General features: G+C 40.0%; 1 protein-coding gene across 3 annotated transcripts; it reads right to left on the bottom strand.

Annotated features, from left to right (window-relative positions):
- Positions 1 to 667: 667 nt before the first annotated feature.
- stam2 (signal transducing adaptor molecule (SH3 domain and ITAM motif) 2) lies at positions 668 to 18168 on the bottom strand. Of its 3 annotated transcripts, none has more exons than XM_037109051.1 (14): positions 18046 to 18168; positions 15470 to 15554; positions 15182 to 15257; positions 13826 to 13921; positions 13404 to 13550; positions 9989 to 10055; positions 9412 to 9610; positions 8203 to 8297; positions 8001 to 8083; positions 7832 to 7919; positions 7664 to 7718; positions 7274 to 7421; positions 4812 to 4978; positions 668 to 3324 (listed from the first exon to the last, which is right to left on the bottom strand). In XM_037109051.1, the coding sequence occupies exons 2-14, from the start codon at positions 15505 to 15507 to the stop codon at positions 3135 to 3137; spliced, it is 1449 nt and encodes a 482-aa protein (XP_036964946.1). In that variant the 5' UTR covers positions 15508 to 15554; positions 18046 to 18168; the 3' UTR covers positions 668 to 3134. The 3 variants fall into 3 exon arrangements, with proteins under 3 accessions (XP_036964946.1, XP_036964945.1, XP_036964944.1); XM_037109050.1 differs by lacking the exon at positions 18046 to 18168 and adding an exon at positions 17089 to 17274 and having other exon boundaries at positions 668 to 3321; XM_037109049.1 differs by lacking the exon at positions 18046 to 18168 and adding an exon at positions 17089 to 17273.
- Between the last annotated feature and the right edge of the window lie 122 nt (positions 18169 to 18290).

Here is an 18290-nt window from a genome sequence, read left to right on the forward strand (position 1 = left end):
TCCCACTTCAAATACTCTAGGCTATGTTTAAATGAATCCAAACTGGTAACTTATAGTTTTTATGGCAAATAGACCATTGTTTAATATATATGGGATATATATTTAAAGTGTTTAATGTACATCTGCAGGCCAACAGAATCACTTTCTACTGATTTAGCAGTCCGTTCTTCCCTTGAAAATAAATCAGACCAGTTTTATGCCAGTAAATAAACCAGGACAAACAACAGATGATAAAATCTCGGTCGTCCTCGTCAGACAGCGCTACCAGCTGTGCTGTTTTCAGACAATCCCACTGCAAGCCAGAAAAAAAAGCCTTTACACTGTGTATGCATCCTGGAGAACAGCCTGTGGTGTCTGGCTTTGAGCATTTAATTAAAGAAAACCGTTTTTAGCTTCACTCTGCCACCATAACAGTGCTGGCCTTCAAAGGATCCCCAGCACAGCTTTCAGAAACTATATAAAAGGCCAAGTTCAGTGAATAAATGATGTCTTCTGGGCAATGATCGTATCATCAGCTTCCTCATCAGGTGCAGGTGGAGATGTGTGCAGGGAACTGGAGAGGCTAATTAGGTGGACAGTTACTATTTTAATCACCTTCCTATTAATTGTATAAATGTAATTACTTCAAGGCCTCCGAAGGGAAATATAGATCGAGACCACCCCCAACACAGGTCAATGTTTTTTTTTTATTTCAAAGAATATTATAGTTTGCTCTGTTACAAAAGCAGTTTTAAAATCCTGGATAAAGGAACTTCTCCTGGAATATTTTTACAGAATTATACATATCCAGCGGATACTGAGACTGAAGTTACTCGCCAAAGTTGCGTCCGTGTCATTCTTTGATTCCTACAGAAAAACAAGGCATCCAGTGGTAAATACATGTTTACAAAGCTAAGGTGCAATGTCAATGTCACTGACAAAACCAGGTATTTTACAACTAATATACAACGGCTTTCATATGAGGCCGGTAAAGGAACAGCTGTGGCTAAAATTTTAACTATGAAGCTACTGCAACAGGACTGTGGATTCTATTAGAGCTGCTCCTTTGTATATTAAAACTGAAGAGTAAAACATGATGTTTCACTTCCCTCTCTTCGTACAAGCAGCAACTATGATTCTTATCGTCTTTGAAATTTTGTTCCACTTATATTTTGCCTGAACAATGAAAGTCAAAAGCAGAAGCAAAGTAAGAATAATTACACATTCTCCAACCATGTAAATTATACATGTATAATGTCTCAATATATATAAATCAAAGTACAGGCAATGTCATTGACAATTTTGAAATTTAACATCGTGCATTTGCATAAAACATGAACTCTAACAGGTTTGTTAGCACACACGGAGACGAGAGGCAGGAAGGTACAGACGTAATAGTCATGAACAGACGCAGTGTTTCAGCAGATTAATAAACACACAAACAGGTGCAGCTAACCATTTCTCAGTTCACCCTAAAATCTGATGATCCATGAAAATCAATGTCATTTTACATTGATGAAGAACCTATTGTGGACAAGCCCTCGAACACATACGTATGCAAGACACACATACGTATGCAGAAAACAAATATGTGCACACATACACACAAACACACAAAGACGTCATCTTAAATATCTCAAATGCAACCACAGAATGCATTACAAGGCAGTGAGTGTATGGGAACGTTGTCTTGGAACCATTACACAAATAGAACTGTTAACATACATAATTGATAGTTGAAAATATAGTTTGTACTTCAGGAGTTCTGCTCAAAACATCGATCAACTACAGTGATGGATGCTGGTGAGAGAGAGAGAGAGAGAGAGAGAGAGAGAGAGAGAGAGAGAGAGAGAGAGAGAGAGAGAGAGAGAGAGAGAGAGAGAGAGAGAGAGAGAGAGAGAGAGAGAGAGAGAGAGAGAGAGAGAGAGAGAGAGAGAGAGAGAGAGAGCTCCTGCCTTTGAGAGAACTGCACACTTTGTCCTGAAGCGAGCACCCACACACTGAATAAGTGCAGGCCATGCAGAAACATGAGCGCTCACAACAAGATTCACCGACAGACTTAAAAACAAGACGGCAATTAAAAACTAAAAAAGGAAAACAAAACATTTGTGCCATGTTCACAATAATGCAGATAGATGTGAAAATGCCACCGAGGGGTTAAGTGGGGTTCAGTCTACACTAGCTGGCACACTAGTTTATCACGCAAGTCCATCAAGAATGAACCACAACGTGAGTCTGGAATTTAATGTACTTGTTTTACTGGATTTGTTTTCAGCTTGCATGTTTTTCACTTATCAGTCTCACGAACACCTGACAGAACAGATGCTTCACTTTTTGATCAATACAGCTGTCTGAACCAGCTGTGCACAGGCTAACGTTTCAACTGCTTTTTTTACATGCAGCTATTTTATTTCCACTTTATTCCTGTGTGAAAATTATGACACTGGTCTTTTTTTTAATGTTAAATATGCTGCCAAACCCTTCTAGTGCACAACAGTGCTGCGGCTGAAGGTCTCCAGTGTAGACAGGTGACGTGCTGCCTTTTGCTACATGGCCGGTGTAGACAAGATTGTGTGGATAAAGGCCACCAGGGAGAGTAAAGAAAGCATTTTTTCACATGTATCTACATTAATGAGGACATGGCCTGACCCTCTGTTACCACCAAGATGTGCATGAATTCTGTGAGGGGGGGGGGGGGTCAATTCAAAAATATAGGAGTAGCATGGTGTTGTTGTATGCTAATTTCTTCTGAAAGAGACTTGTCTTTGCATGGCCCTGCATTGGTGAACAACCCTTCATGTGTGTTGACCTGTGGCGTCTGTGAAGACCAGCTCACTGCCAGGAGAAAAGACGTGAGGACAGGAGCGATTTCCTGACGCCATGTTTAGCCCCATGTATAGTAGCCGAGGCCATGCAGAGTCCTGATTCAGATGAACAACAGTCCTGCGCTACATACACACCTCAGTTATTTCAACCCTCCGGGGGGGTGTGTTCGATTCAGCTCATCAGGCACAAAAACTGTCTCAAGGAATGTCCCCCAAAGCAATGCCACACAAACAAAAACACTCGCACAAACGTAGGCCACATGAACACACCACTGGAAAGGGAAATATCTGAAGGGTGTATTCATCTCAGGTCTGCTGTCAGTTGGAGTTTTACAGCAAGGGCTGTTGATAGTACGCTGCCTGCTGCTGCTGAGGAGCCTGGTGAGGGGGAGCAGCCACGGGATAGGATACAGGTGGCATGCTGGAGTTGTGATAGGTCGACATGTCCATTGCCACGCCCGCCTGGGGTGGGTAATGAGCTCCTGCAGCTTGGTTCATGTACTGAGCGTTCATACCACTGCTGTGAAGAAAACAGACGCGATGCTTAGTACCAACAACAAACATGGAAATTGAGCATCAACATGTAAATGTACTTACATTTTACAATACATTTAAAGATGCAATACGTAATTACATTCACACTCCAAACAAATAAAGGGCAGAACATCACCAGAGTAACTAACTGCTGCCAGAATGTACAAAAAAAAATACAAGTAAATATGCTGTTACTTTTTTGTTTTTATGTTTGGGACTTTTACATAAAGTTTTATTCTGGTGTAACAGTTCAGTGAACACAGATCACATTTAATGGGTGAATGAGATTTGCAGACAACAGGATATGTATTGTGCACATTGAAAAAATATTTTATTAAATATAATGATACTAATATCTGCCATGTCACCCAGCTCTGATACAGTCTATTACAGAAAGTCCATTTGAAAGCTACAGTCAGATTGCACATGCTGTGACTTTCTCTGGGAAACACTCCAAGGACAAATATGATGAGGATCAGCCAAAATAATCAGTGTTGACGAACAAGGTACTTGTACACCACTCGTCCGTCTGTTTTCTCTGCTTATCTGCTTTGATCTTTTTTTGGACACGAGACAAAAAAATACAACTTACTATCTAAGAAAAAAGAAAGCTGAATATGCAGAGAAGTGGAGAGAACAACCATCCTTTAATGCAAGATGTGTTAAGCTTCTGTAGCACCAAGTCTTCTCTCACAGGGGACTACTTTTTAGATCTCTTGCATATTAAAGGTGCACTACAGAAGTTCTGCAATAGCGAAATGATTCATGAACCATTTATTGAGCAAATGTTCAAGTAAACACACTGGCCATCCAGAGCATTTTTATAGATACAATTGAAACAGTGAAATAACTCCTCGCTACAGTTAATCAACTATAAATCTACCATTTAGACATGGTGGTTATAATTAAGTGTTAACAATGAACTTTAAAGCCACACGGTGTCATTTTTTAACATTTGATCAAAACAGGCTTTCATTTTCAGTAATGGTGGGGTGCGATCAAAAACAGCTCACTGACGATCCAGAAGTCTATAGATCAAGACTAACATAACCATGATTGTGACAGAAAAGTAACATAGTACACCTTTGTTACATATTATCTAGGGCTGACAGTCACCAGTTGTTCTGTCTGCAAACCTTTTAACTGATTTGGAATAGCAGAGCCAATTTACTGAAGTTGATTCTATGTTAAAGTTCCCCTGTCACAAATGTATATCATATTTTTTATTTATGATAAAATTATTTTTTATGAAATCGCAACTGTCTACCATTTTAGTGCCAACATCCACACCCTAACTGTTGTCTAACTGCTTAATATTCAAAGCTGGTAACTCAAGCAGCTTTAAGTCAATTGATCTGAGGCATTGAGCTGTGAGTCACATGATGTGAGCCTCATCATTATGTCTTGGGGTTACTACAGAGTGCTTTGACAGTCTAACAGGTCCTGTTTACAATGGCAGTGCTGTTTTCTTACCTCATGTAGGGTGGCTGAGCAGCCTGGCTGCTGGGTGGGGCTGAGACGTTGGGTGGCACTGAGTGCAGAGATGCAGGCGGGTCGTTGGGCATAGTATAGGGCTGAGCCGAAGGAACCTGCGGCATTGCTGCGGGCATGTAAGGAGCGCCGGCTGGGCCGAGGTAGCCCTAAACACAAGAGAAGGAGCGCTGCAGTTTAGCTTTAATAACTGCTGAGAGCATACATATCATAATTCCCCATCAATAAAAATAGTGTGTCAGTATTTCGCCAGTCAACAAGAAACGACATTCTAACTGAAATAACTCATGAGGAATAGACATAAACAGCCTGACTGTAGATGATGTTGCACTTACAACACAAACATTTCAAAATAAATGTTCACAACAAATGTTCTAGAAGTTGCATGTTAAACAAGCAGATGCAAGTTTCTGAGCTTGTAAGACCAGAGTTTCTTTCTCTCGCCTGATAAAAATAATATCATGTCTGCCCCAGGCTGACACGAGCAACGGTAATAAAAGAGATGTCCATCACTGAATGTTAAGCCTCCAGAACAGGTCTGGCAACTGGGAGTTACACAGAGAATGTGAGATGTAAAACACCAGGCCGTCGGATGAATTAATTGCCAACTATTCCAGTAAGTCAGGAAGTATTGCTGCATATTTTTCACACTTACTCAAATTATGAGGAAGAGCACCAGTATAACAGATATATGCTAGCGGATGTAAATCATTAAATACAGTTAACTAATTTGAAGTGCTTATGTGCAAAATGTTTGCTTTTGCAGGTGCAACAACAACATGGTAAGCAGTTTCACAATAGTCTGCAAAAAAAAAAAAAAAAAAAAAATGATGAAGGGCAAAAAAGAAAGAAAAAGGACATGCAGCACTTCAGTGTGGGCCTGGCCAGTGATGTGGACATTTTTCTAAATCTCGAGGGAGAGACAGTGACATCAATCACTACAGAGAAAACAGCCAGTGCCAAGAAAAGCCAGGCTGCCTGCGACTCTCCAGGGAGGGAGAAAAAGGCTGACTGAATGTTAAGCTATCAGGACAAGTACAAAAAGCAAGAAAATCAACTGCTTTGCTGGCCAAATATATCACACGAGGAAAGGATGTGAGAAAAAAAACAGGACACTAATAGCAATGTATAATCATATGACTGCTCTGAATGATTTTCCTCAACATTAGTCCACTGTTGTCTACATAAAAACATAAATCAATAGATCAATAGAATCCATAGGAAAGAGGGACAGTCCGCTGCTTGTGGGTGGGCACACTATGTAGTTAACACAGGTCCTCTTCTACACAGAAAATATTCAACCTTTACTGCTCTGAAGTGAGAGCCAACCTCTGACCATCCTTAAATTATGCATGACATGGTGCGGCTTTTTATTGATGTGGAACACATCACAGAGCAGAGAAAAGACGACTGCAGTTCATCTGCCAGAAGCCTGAGTGATGGGATATAAAGTTGTCCAAGTAAACATGAATCCAATTCCCTTTGGAGAGCAACAAAGCCACTTCATTTGCTGACCTTAATTTGCGATCTTAGCAGTCATTAAGACTACAGACATACTTAACAATCAGCTAAAGCTTCAGCATTTCAGTTAACTTAGAAACAACACTTTCCCATTAACCAATAAAATCCGTTCAACCTTTTATCTGAGGAAGGTCAAACTGAATTACTGTCAAATTCATCTAAGCTTTGTTTACTGTTTTTTTCGTCTCTTTCTGGCAAATAAATATCACTCAAAATACAAGTGTAGTGAAAAGAACAACAGTGGGACAAAATATCGATATTGTAATATATCGTTTCACTGCATTATGCAATTATCAATACACTGGTGCCGAATAGCATTATTTTTATTAAAACTTGTAGCACTCTAAACAGATTCCCCTGCCAGTTTCACTCAACAGCAAAGAAGTGAGTCAGGGTCACCGTCATACTTCAAGCTGAAAGGCTGGACCGACTTTTATCTGGGTTAGTCTTTATAAATCATGTTTGTCCCATCAACATTTTGAAAGTTTTGAAAATAAAGTCTGTGCTGGATTATTCACACATTATTACTATTATATGTGTTTTATAAGTGCAGTATTAATAATTTCTTTTTAGTATCAGGGTTATCGACAAGATCTCTATTTTGAGATATCCACAAATGTGTAGACACTGTTGACAGTACCAGTACATTAGCTAAGCTGCTAGCAATCCAGTCTAAAAAGCAGAGTTATGAAGGGGCTGACATAATTTTCTACTCTATCTCGTGTCCTTTTCATTTGTTTGCGTGCTTTTTGTTTGATTTATTGATTGACTGATTGATTCAGGCATGCTCGTAGTTTTAACTTTCAATATTGCAAAGCTACACGAATAAAATATGTAGGTATCAGTGCTACACACAAGATGAAATGGTTATTAAGGAGAGAGTCTGGGCAGCAAAGAGGACAAATCAGGTACCGTTTCCTCACCTGCATGGGTACAGCTGAGCCGGCTGCTGCGTACTGCTGCTGCATCTTGGAGTAGGCTGAGTAGAAGGGAGCCTCGTTCATGAGCTTGTTGTAAAGCTCCAGGGCCTCAAGAACTTTAACATTCAACTCCGACAACTCTGAGTGTTTCCTGCAACAAAGAGGGAAACGTGTATCTTACAAGGGTGTATTTCAGTTTTAGAACAGTCCACCTGGTCAAAAGATTGTCCTCTGAAGCCTGAAGACAGCTGAGGCACCAGCATCGCTATCTTTATCCTAAACTTCACTGAAGCAGAAATAGATGTTAGATAATCTCAGACACAGCTGGACCGTTAATGAATCAGTCGTAATCGTTCTGATAAATATGAGAAGTCCACATCTTTAACACTCTACCTGTCAATCTCCTGCAGCTTCTCATCAATCATTGGGTTCATCTGTTCACAAGCACCTGTTCAGATTTTACAGTTAGAGGGGGAACAGAAACAGAGTTAGAACATAACAGACTGACTGCAGTTCTCACTGGCTGAGCGACTAGATTTACACCAGCATTAATGTTTATACCCTCCAGCTGGATCAGCTCTGGGGAGTCAGGAGCCGGATCTGCAGGATCTGCATTCTGCAGCAGTGCCAGTGTTCTGTCCATCTTCCCCTGCAGAGAAAAGGGAACAGTTTGGTAGACTGATGCGGGCAATGTGGATTTATATATGTATGCACTGAGGAAATGTATTACCTCGTCGATGAAGATAGGCTCAGGCTCAACTTTGGTTTCTATGGCCGTCTCTTCAGGACTGGTTGTCTTTTCAACATAAGCCACTGTGGATGAAAAGGTTTCGTTTTAATAGCAGTACTGAGAGTTGTTTGCTCCTGGCAATATCAAATTGGTCAGACAAACCAGAGCAATGTTCACTTTGAGATTCAGCAGAAAGACCAACCTGGTTCTGGCTCAGCATTCAGATTGGTTGTGACAAAGTTGGAGGGGAAAAGCCCCACTCCTCTGTGGTTCTCTCCTTTCCACCAGTTTGGATCACTAGAAAACAAAAGCATCAAACAGGAACAATAAGCTCATCAGCTGCTAAATGAGTCATCTCTTCAGAATTCAAGTGTTGCTTTCTTTATTAGTAGGACAGACTTTCATAAAGCCACTTTATTAATTGCAAATTTGGATGTAAATCAGGAAAGGTGTAAGAACTGAAGTGATTCTTTCAAGCTAGGAAAGGCATACATTTTTTCATAGCTGAATGGCGGCTGTTTGCTTTACGATGATTGGTGTGTGGACGTCTACATTTTTAACAGGTCCCACAAAAAACATCATTTATATTAGGACTGTTAACGAAAATTCTACAGTTGATTATATAAATCAAAGTGTAAAAAATTATATGTGATCGTGAAAATTAATATTTGATTTCTGCTGTGCTGCACTGAATGCACTGTAAGAGCAACAGGAGTAGGTTAAAGGTACTTTTATTGATTGACATTTAAAATGTGGGTCAAGCTGAAACAGAGAGAGAGAGAGAGAGAGAGAGAGAGAGAGAGAGAGAGAGAGAGAGAGAGAGAGAGAGAGAGAGAGAGAGAGAGAGAGACTATTGAACATACTGCTACTAAACTTGAATGGAGGATCGGTCTCATTGTGAGAGGGTACTTCTCAACATTTCCATGAATCCTCATGGATTTGGCCATGGATTTTGAAGGAAAAAAAAGGTGTATGTATGGTGTACAGCTGTTATGAAGTGACGACAATTTAATGCTGACCCTAGATCTGGGGAACTCAAATCATGGTTACGCAGTTATAGGTGGTTGTATGCTCAATGTAGACAAACTGCATCTCTCAATTTGCATGTTCAAAAACCCGACAAAATTAAACCAAGCGCACAAACACGTGTACATATAATAATTATTGAAGGATCTGAGGGTTTATTAGGAATTGGATTCACACTTCTGGATGCCTCTTTGACACACTGTCAACAAAGCCGAGGACATTATAAGATTTATAAGGTTTACTGCACAAGTGCTGCCTAAGAGATTATGAATTCTGTTATGATGTCACTGCTTTGGATGATCACCGACTGGTGATAACACCAACATTTGTGCTTTGAGGATATAAAGGAGCTGATTCAAGTTTGGAGGAGTCGGCAAACACTAACCTGTCATCCAAAACCAGGATAAGTTCTCCAGTTTTGAAGGTCAGCTCATTGTCCTCAGCAGCCTCGAAGTCGTACAGCGCACGCACCTTCCGGACCTCCTGGCCCCCGCCACCGTTGGTGTAGCTCGGGGGGTCGGAGGTAACGGTCAGGGGTCGTGTCTCCGCCTGCTGCTTCTGCTCCTGTAGGGACAGCTCGATGGCTGGGAGTGGAGAAGAGAGGCGAGGAGAGGAGAGTAGAGTCAAATTTCCAGGACATGGGCTTGGCAGACACAGGATTAATGTTTCCCTTTAATTTCGGAATACAAATAGATCTCTGAAGAAAGCTTCAATGTGAAATGGAAATAATCAGTGATGCCGTCAACAAAACAACCTTCTGATGCATGAGGACGTCTTAAATAATTAATTTAATGAAATGAACTGTTTCCTGAGAATATTGTTCTAAACGGATAACAATAAACCTTAAACAAACAGCACAGCAGTTGGAAGTAATGTATCTGTTGTAGAGAATAATGCAGATAACAACAGATGAAGTGTACTTGTGATAGTGTGTGGAGCTGAATGGTGGCGTCTCACTTTACCTTTGGCCAGGTTGTCATCATCTGATGCTTTACTCGCAGCAGGTGTGTTGACCTTTACGGTGGAGCCCTGCAGTCAATATAGAAAGATAAGGTCATGGCTGTGTGTGTGTGTGTGTGTGTGTGTGTGTGTGTGTGTGTGTGTTGGGGTCGTATACATACAAGATGGAGAGAAAACAGAGTAGTGACAGTGAGTGTAATGCCACCTGCAGTACACATTGGGTACTACATGTTGCTCAGAGACGCGCTGTCCCCTTCAGACACCAGGCTGTCTCATTATGTCTAATCTGAGGTGACCTCAGGCCGCTCTCTAACACGCAATGAGGTCAGAGTGGACAAAACAGGTCAACTGGATGTTGTTGCCATAGCTAGACAACAACTCTTCACACCCACATATTCACAGTGGTTAAACTAATGCTTAATACTGGCAGCTGGTGAAACAGAGTACTGCGCCATTGTTTCTTTTGTACATACACTGTGAAAGAAAATCTAACACCCATGAGCAGATCTACAAGCTGCAGGCAGAATTCTCACAGTTATGGATCCTCTTAAGGTGGCAATAAGAAATTAAACTTTTACAGTACAGTGGCAGAAGAGTATTGCTCTGGTCAATAGTGTGCTTCGAGAATATTGAGATACAAGAAACAACTGCAAATTCAAGCAAGTCATTGGCAACTAATATGGAGCAGAACGAAAACCTTTTTTTTTTTTTTTACCTCATTAATAGTTTAGATTTTAGTTTAAGTAAGTAAAACACAACTGGTCCTGCATTCTGGCTATAGAGCCTGTAAAAAAATTTGGTAACAGCTACATTTATACAGCAATTATATCGTGCAAGAAATGCATCAAGTACAAATAACTTAACCACATTGGTAACAATCAGTCTTACACACACTGTAAAATACACACACTACAAGTAACAGGTGTAGGGAAGCAAGCATAGGTGAGGTTTGATAACCATGTGAGCAATAACAACATCTTACAATGAGTATATAACTAAATGTAATGCGATCTATGGTACATCCCAAAACCTGGAGACCAGCAGGGTGCCAGTTTGTGCCTGATGGGTAGAGATTTCATTCCATTTTAAAACGACACACAAAAGTACACATTTTGCTTGTGCTTACTTCAACCAGCAGACTGTGGAGCAAGAAAACAAAATGCTTTATAAATCAACAGAAAGGTGCACGTGAAGGACTGTAAAACTCAGCTGTTGCACTCGTCTTGATGTGCCAGTACCAGCTGTACTTTCTACCTCTCTCTGCTCTACAACAGCGAACTGACTTACCCAAACACACTTTATTTTCAAAGTCCAAACCTAAAGAGAAAAAAATTAATATTTCTAAAAAAAAAAGTGTGATATTTGATGTTTACCAGTCTCTCTGTTGTTCGCCTGCTGCTAGCCAAGAAGAGATGCTTCTTGTTATCGTTATATTTATCTTATAGAAAAAAAACAAACATCATGCACTCAATGTGTATATATTTCCCCATGGTATTGGAAATGACAGAAATTATCACTATTTTTCAAGGTACTGTCACAAGGTTAGAAATTCCTGTACCATGACAACACCGACTGGTAGGATGAAGCTGAAAACAGATAGAAAAAAGGTACCTGCATGCTGTTTAAATATCACACTAAAGAATGAATGATGAGCCCAAGGGAAATACAAGGCGCTGCAGCAGCTTGAGTGGCACTACCTGCTGCTGTTTGCTCATCAGCTGATAAATGTCATACCTGCTGCCTCATGTGCCACCTGCTCTCCATTAAAGCAGGTTCCCTGGCCCATCCCATTACATGACACACAGCACACCAACACAGCCAAAGGCAACACAGTGAAGATGAGATGGAAAATTAAATCCCAGAGATTTTATGACAATTTCTACAACACACACAACTGTTTGTTAATCCATATTCTGCGTATAGGGATAAAACTGATCAGTTGTACAGTGTGATGTCCATTTATCTTTTACACTGCTGAAGATATTCATTAACCAATGTTTGCTAAGGAGTCTGCAGTGCAGTTGAACTGGACTGCATTAAAAATGCAGAGGTGTTTTATGGTGATTTTATGGCCACGCTGTTACGCTGGATTTGAATTACAGGATCTTTTACAGGATTTGTCTAGTGTTGTCTTGATATACCAATCTATGGCCGTGCTTAAAGGGTAACTTTGGAAAGCAGTTCACGGGTCGAACATTACACTTCCATAACATAGTTGGACTATTAATAATAGTTATGGAAAGTACAGCAGAACTCGAGACATCACCTTTTTTATTACAGCTCTGTCCCTTTCTTTTTCAAACCTGGCACCTACATTACCCACAATGCAATTAAGCCAGTAAGCGCCATCACTAGATGAAATTTAACAGATTACATTCAGCTTCCTCTGGCCACAAAAAGCTTTTTGAATATGAACACCAGATTAACACAGGGAATTTGCTTATTGGCCTTGTAAGAGATACTCGGAACTTCGGCATTCTAAATACAAATTCACAAAGCACATTATGCTTAAAGCACATTAATATATCATGACTCTCAGTAGACACCGTGTGTGGTGGTGTTTGAATTACTTATTAATTCTTCTTTTCTCCTGTAAAATACATTTCTCAAAGTAGAGTGACAAACTCCAAGTTTACATCATCTATAGAAGGGGAGCTCTTAACAAACAGCGCCAGCCACAAAGAGACGATGACCACACATGGTACAACTGTAGGTCAGCTGATTTATGACACCCTGTGAGCAAAGTCCACTTCAACCCTCGACACATACAAGGCTGTTAGATAACAAATGACGCACACATCAAACAAAGAACTGAAAAGAAAAGAAAAGAAAAGAAAAGAAAAGAAAAGAAAACAGAGGGCAGCTTTGTCCCTAACCATCAAGAAGACGGTCCTGATCCTGGCATCTGAGCACAAATATCCGCAGAATAATGTCAAATATGTCAAGAGGAAATTCCACTGTAAGCACTCGCCATACAAATGCAGAGAGACGAGCTCCACCCAACCTGAACCGTCACAGTGGCAACACACTGGTCAGCTGTGAAACCACAGCTGTAACAACAGCATCAGGCTAGACAGGTTATCCACACACAGTTATCTTGTTACTGTTGGGACGCCAAATGCGTTGGGAATGAGATTAAATAGGGGAAGAAAAATCAGCAAAACAGAGGAGTGTGCAAGTGAACTGCTTACACATGACTTCTGTTGCATGATGACGATTGCGTGTTATGATGGAAGCGGATAAAACAAAATGCTGTTACATCTGGAAGCTAACGAAGTTTCTTCTTGTAAAAAAATGCTGGCTGGTGAAAAGGGCAGACAGATTTAGATTTTAGATTCCTTCTGAGGGGAAGTGGACTGAATAATGATAACAGTAAATTAGAAATGAAGGTGAGATTGCTCTATGATGTCAACTGACCTGTGAAGATGCAGAGGGGAAGCTGATGCCGTCCTCTTTCAAAGACTTGATGGTGGCGCTGATCAGGCTGAGTTGCGGATCCTTCTGGAATTCTTCTGCCCACTCCACCATCAGAGCCTTTAGCTTCTCACACACCTTAGGGTGGGCCTACAGATGACAGGCAACCAAACAGCTATGATCACTGCCCTCCTGTGTTTTTATGATAGAAGAGGACTGGCTGCCCAATAACAAGGCCCTAACACATTTAAGGGCTAAACTGTTTGAAGAGCATGTTATGATTCTATCTGCAATCTTTAAGTCAACGAGTGAGAGGGTGCATGTGTGTGAGAATGACACCAGTCAAGAGTGAACAAAGAGATGACAGACAGATGTAGTGACAAGTATGAATAGTAAAAGAAAAAAAGCCAGACAAGTGTACTTACCCTGCTCAGCACACTCCGTACTTCACTGGCAAACTCCCTTGAACAGATTTCCAAGTGGAATATTTTGCCACAGTTTGACACACATGCACCAAGCAACTGCAAGAGAAAGAAAATCTAATTAAACACCTGGTAAATACTGTATTAACACAAAACAATGAGGCTTTTTTTTTAATGTATTTCAACCTCTGAAGCTTATTTCCTACCACTGACGTGACTGAATTATTTAGAATACATATTAATAGCAGACAAATCTTTTGTAATTATAAATGGTTTGGATGTCAAAAAGGCTTTAAATATCTGAATGAGTGAACACAGAGATCTAAAAATAGAACAGGCCATGCGACAGTATCTGCTCAGGATGACTCAGGCAGAGACAGAGAAACAGCTCTCGTATTGCATCTCGTCTGAGTTAAATCCTCCCAGTATGAAATCTTCCATTTTCCTGAGTGGCTTTAACAGTGGGAATGTTAAATATAAATTACAGCCCAACTGGAGCCAGACTGCCCTGGTAATTACTTAATTCTCATGTCTAAATGGCACATGAGTAGAGCAGCGGCAAGTAGTCAATGAATCAATTAGTCTGTAAAAATAAAATGATAACAGTACTGGAAATGTTTAAATACAATATATTTTGATAACAGCTTCATTGTTTTCAGTCATATTGCAAGCATCTTCTTTCTTCTTAAAAGGTAAAGATTTGCTCTTTTTCTATGTCACATACAACAGTAAATGATGAGTCTTTGGGTTTTGTGATGGTGGTTGAAAAAATTAAGTATTCTGAAGACGTCATTTTAGGCTTTGGGAAATTATGATAAGTGTTTTTCACAGTTTTTTTCTTCTCTTTTTCCATTTATTATTTACTGGCTAATGAAAATTATCTGGAACATGACACAAGTGTTCAACCCTCCCAAAATCTATTAAACTTCATATTTCTTTTTTTGTTGCTGTTCAAGGAGAATTTAGTGTAATTTGGTATTTAAATGGTGCTTCGGAATAGCTATTACACACAGAAAAAACATAGTGTATTTGGCATAAACACAGTCCTGTGCATGCTTTTAGCTACTCTATCTGTACACAAACATACCGTAATGACAAGAATATGAGCTCTTCTTGATTAGTTTGCTTCTAGCGGCTTGCATTTTCATAAAATTTTGCATATTATCTCAAACTGTCTTTTTAATGTAAAATTAGCAGAAGCTTTGGAGCAGAAAAAATAATGGATGCTTTTACTGTTGAGGACAATGTTACAATGTTTGCTGAAGAAGAATGAATATGATGTGCAGTAGATATCTTGTTGGTGTATTCATCTAATGTGTGCATACATTTGGTAGCATGATAACGTGGCAAAAAACTCACATTGAGGGCCTGCATGGCAACATGAGGCACTTTGTGGTTGACTCTCTTCATAATGGATCTCAAGCTGTCCTTTGGTCTAAAACAGAAGAGAACAGAATCAATTAATTCATACCGAACAACCAACCCAGTATCTTTACACTAGAGATGGTCCTGTGTGAGATGGTCATAATCATATCCAGTGTAGATAATTTAAAAAATGTACTGTTCTTAATGAAGGAAATATTTGAACCTCAGTGCTGCTTAAATGCTAAGGCGCTCTTTTTATTCCAAGGCTGCTTTCCAGCTTACCCATTGGTTGTCGTTCCAACCTTATCACAGATGTCCATAATGAGGCCCCAGTCATCTGTTGTGTTGGTTTCATTGGTTGCCTTCTCTGGAAATATATCAAACAGAGATACAGTGCATATGGTTGAGTGAGAAAATATCTTCACTGGCATCGCTACTGCTCATTTTCAGACATAATGTATTTGTGGGCGGACATGCCAGTTGCAGTGGGCAAGTGTTAGAATAGCACATAGCAAGTGTTGGCATGCCACATTTAGAACTGCTTGATGTTGTGCTGAAGTCTGTCAGCCTGAAAATTAAAAAAAAACCCAAAAGCTCTTAAGCATCAATATGCCAAATAATTGCACATATTTGTGCCATGGTATACCATGGTTAAACCACATTCACTAAATGAGATTTGCTGTGTGAATAAATCATATCTGCTCCTTCACCAACAGTTAATGTTTAGTAACATAATAGTCAATAGAAATATATTCATTCTTATGATGGTAGCGGATGCTGTAATGTGTGCCAGGTGAAGTGACCCACGGCTGCTTTGTGGTATGTCAGCAGGAAACCAACTCCTAGTAAACTATGTCATGACAACCACAAAACATCCAGAGTGCCAGTTAAGTGCAACAGTGTACTATTGTCTGGTCATACAAGAACTATGGTGTCGCAGAGACAGATAAGGATGGTGATCTGGGAACTTTGCATGCAAATCTACATAACTTAAATGTGAGAAAATACATAACTGCAAGGAGGGTCAGACTCTCATTTTAAAATCAGATTGACCCAAAGTAGAGCTGAAGAGATATCCATCTGTATCTGTTAATAGACTAAATGGATTACTGACGATAAGGGAGGTGAATTTACAAATGCATTCTTAGACATGTATATTAATAATGAAAAATACCCATCACAAACACTGAAAATCATCTCAGCATTTAATGGATAATACAAGTAGCAGCTGATTTATTTTCCATCAAATGACTAATCCATTAATCAAGCAATAATTCCATCTTTCATTTGGCATAGCATTAATACTATCAATGAAAGGTACAGACGTTTTTTTGTTTCACCTTCTCACATGTGTCATTGTAAAGTAAAGATCCAGGGGGTTTTGGGACTGTTCATAGAAACTGAGATCGTCATTTTCACTATTGATGAGCAATAAATCATATCAGGTAGAGATTCAAAATGACAGTTAATTGCTGGCCTAGTCCTACTGACACATGTCATATATAGAAACAATCGACCTAAATAAGATATATGACCTGATTTGGGATCAGGTGATCTTGTAACTGACGTTAGCCAGTCACGGTTTAGCTAACGCACATCGTTATGAATCAGACCCAAAGTTAGTCACTAAGCTGTCGCTTATCCTCGCAAATTAACTTATCGATAAACCTAATGGAAGTTGTTGACAACCAGTCAGCTCGTTAGCTACACACTAAGGGGTGACTGGGACGTGTGGGTGTTGTTGTTGCCAGAAACTGACGGTCACGACTGAACTTTAAACGTTACACCAAACTAGCGTTAAAGAACTAAAGCTAAGCTAACGTTAGCTTCAGATGTTGTTGGCCCTATCGGCAGCCAGCTCTGACACACTGAAAACACAAAATAAACAGCACTTCGCTTACCAACATCTTGGTCAAATGGATTTTGGGCGAACAAAGGCATTCTAACGATTTGAAAGGAGCCAGACTACTTGACGAAAGAAACGTATGCGTGTTTTCCAGACGAAACCTAAACAAATATCTCTTCCTTGTCCATTAAACTCGCACCAGTTGCTCTTCCGGAAACTTGGCTGCCCTGAATAATGCCTGAACAATATTCTTGAACACCGGAGTGCAGGCCCATGATGCAGTGGGTGAAGGTTGTTGTCAGGACGTTTATTATTTTTTGTGAGGTTTTTTTGTTGGTGTTGTTGATTTTTTTTTCTAAATACAGCACATTGACATGACTCCAAATATTATATGCTTAAGTTTATTATCTTTGTTCGCTCTCAGAGGAGACTAGTGAAACACTGACATCTAGTGGACAGAAGTGGGAAGTGAGTGCATAAAGACCGTAGCACTTCTACCAAGCATAGATTGATGGGCTAGCATCACATTAGACTTCACTGTATGTTTGAAGGGCTTCCTTTTATCTTTAGATTGAGGAGGTTTACATCCATATTGGCAGAACTGGGTAAGCAACCAAGTGCCGATTATGTTTGTGGGCCACATACAGTCACTCGATGCAAATGATTTGACGCTTAATGTTAAACAAGATCACTTAATCTAAAGCGATACTCAAGCAATTTAAAGCTACACTTAGTCGAAGTTCTTCGAAGTTAGAGGATTTCATATTCATATTCAGACTCAGAGCTCCAGAAACCAGACAATATCTCTGCTCTTCTGGGTCAGATTTATTTATTTAGCCCCAAATCACAGTGTCATTGCTTCAGTATGTCTGTACAATGAACAAAATCCTCTGTCCTTAGACCCAAGTTTGGAGTGAAGAAACATTTCCCAAATGAATAGAAAAACCTTTTACCGGGGGGGGGAAGAAACCACAGGATAGAAGTAAATCATATGAACTATAGATGCCCTTACCCTGTTGGGAAGTGTGATGTCTGAGATGTACAGCAGGGGGCGCACGTTTCAGATAGTGTCTCACACTGACAAAGAGTCATACCTCAGGTCAAGACACCACCAGTTCTGTTAGTACTACTCAAGTCTGCGGGCACTGGTGCAGCGGACCAGCTAGACTAAACCACTACACTACATAATTACACTTAACGAATAAATAAAGTCGTCCACTGAAAGAATATCGCATCGATTGTTAGATGATATTTGAA

This window comes from Acanthopagrus latus, chromosome 9 (assembly GCF_904848185.1).
Source record: "Acanthopagrus latus isolate v.2019 chromosome 9, fAcaLat1.1, whole genome shotgun sequence".
NCBI lineage: Eukaryota > Metazoa > Chordata > Actinopteri > Spariformes > Sparidae > Acanthopagrus > Acanthopagrus latus.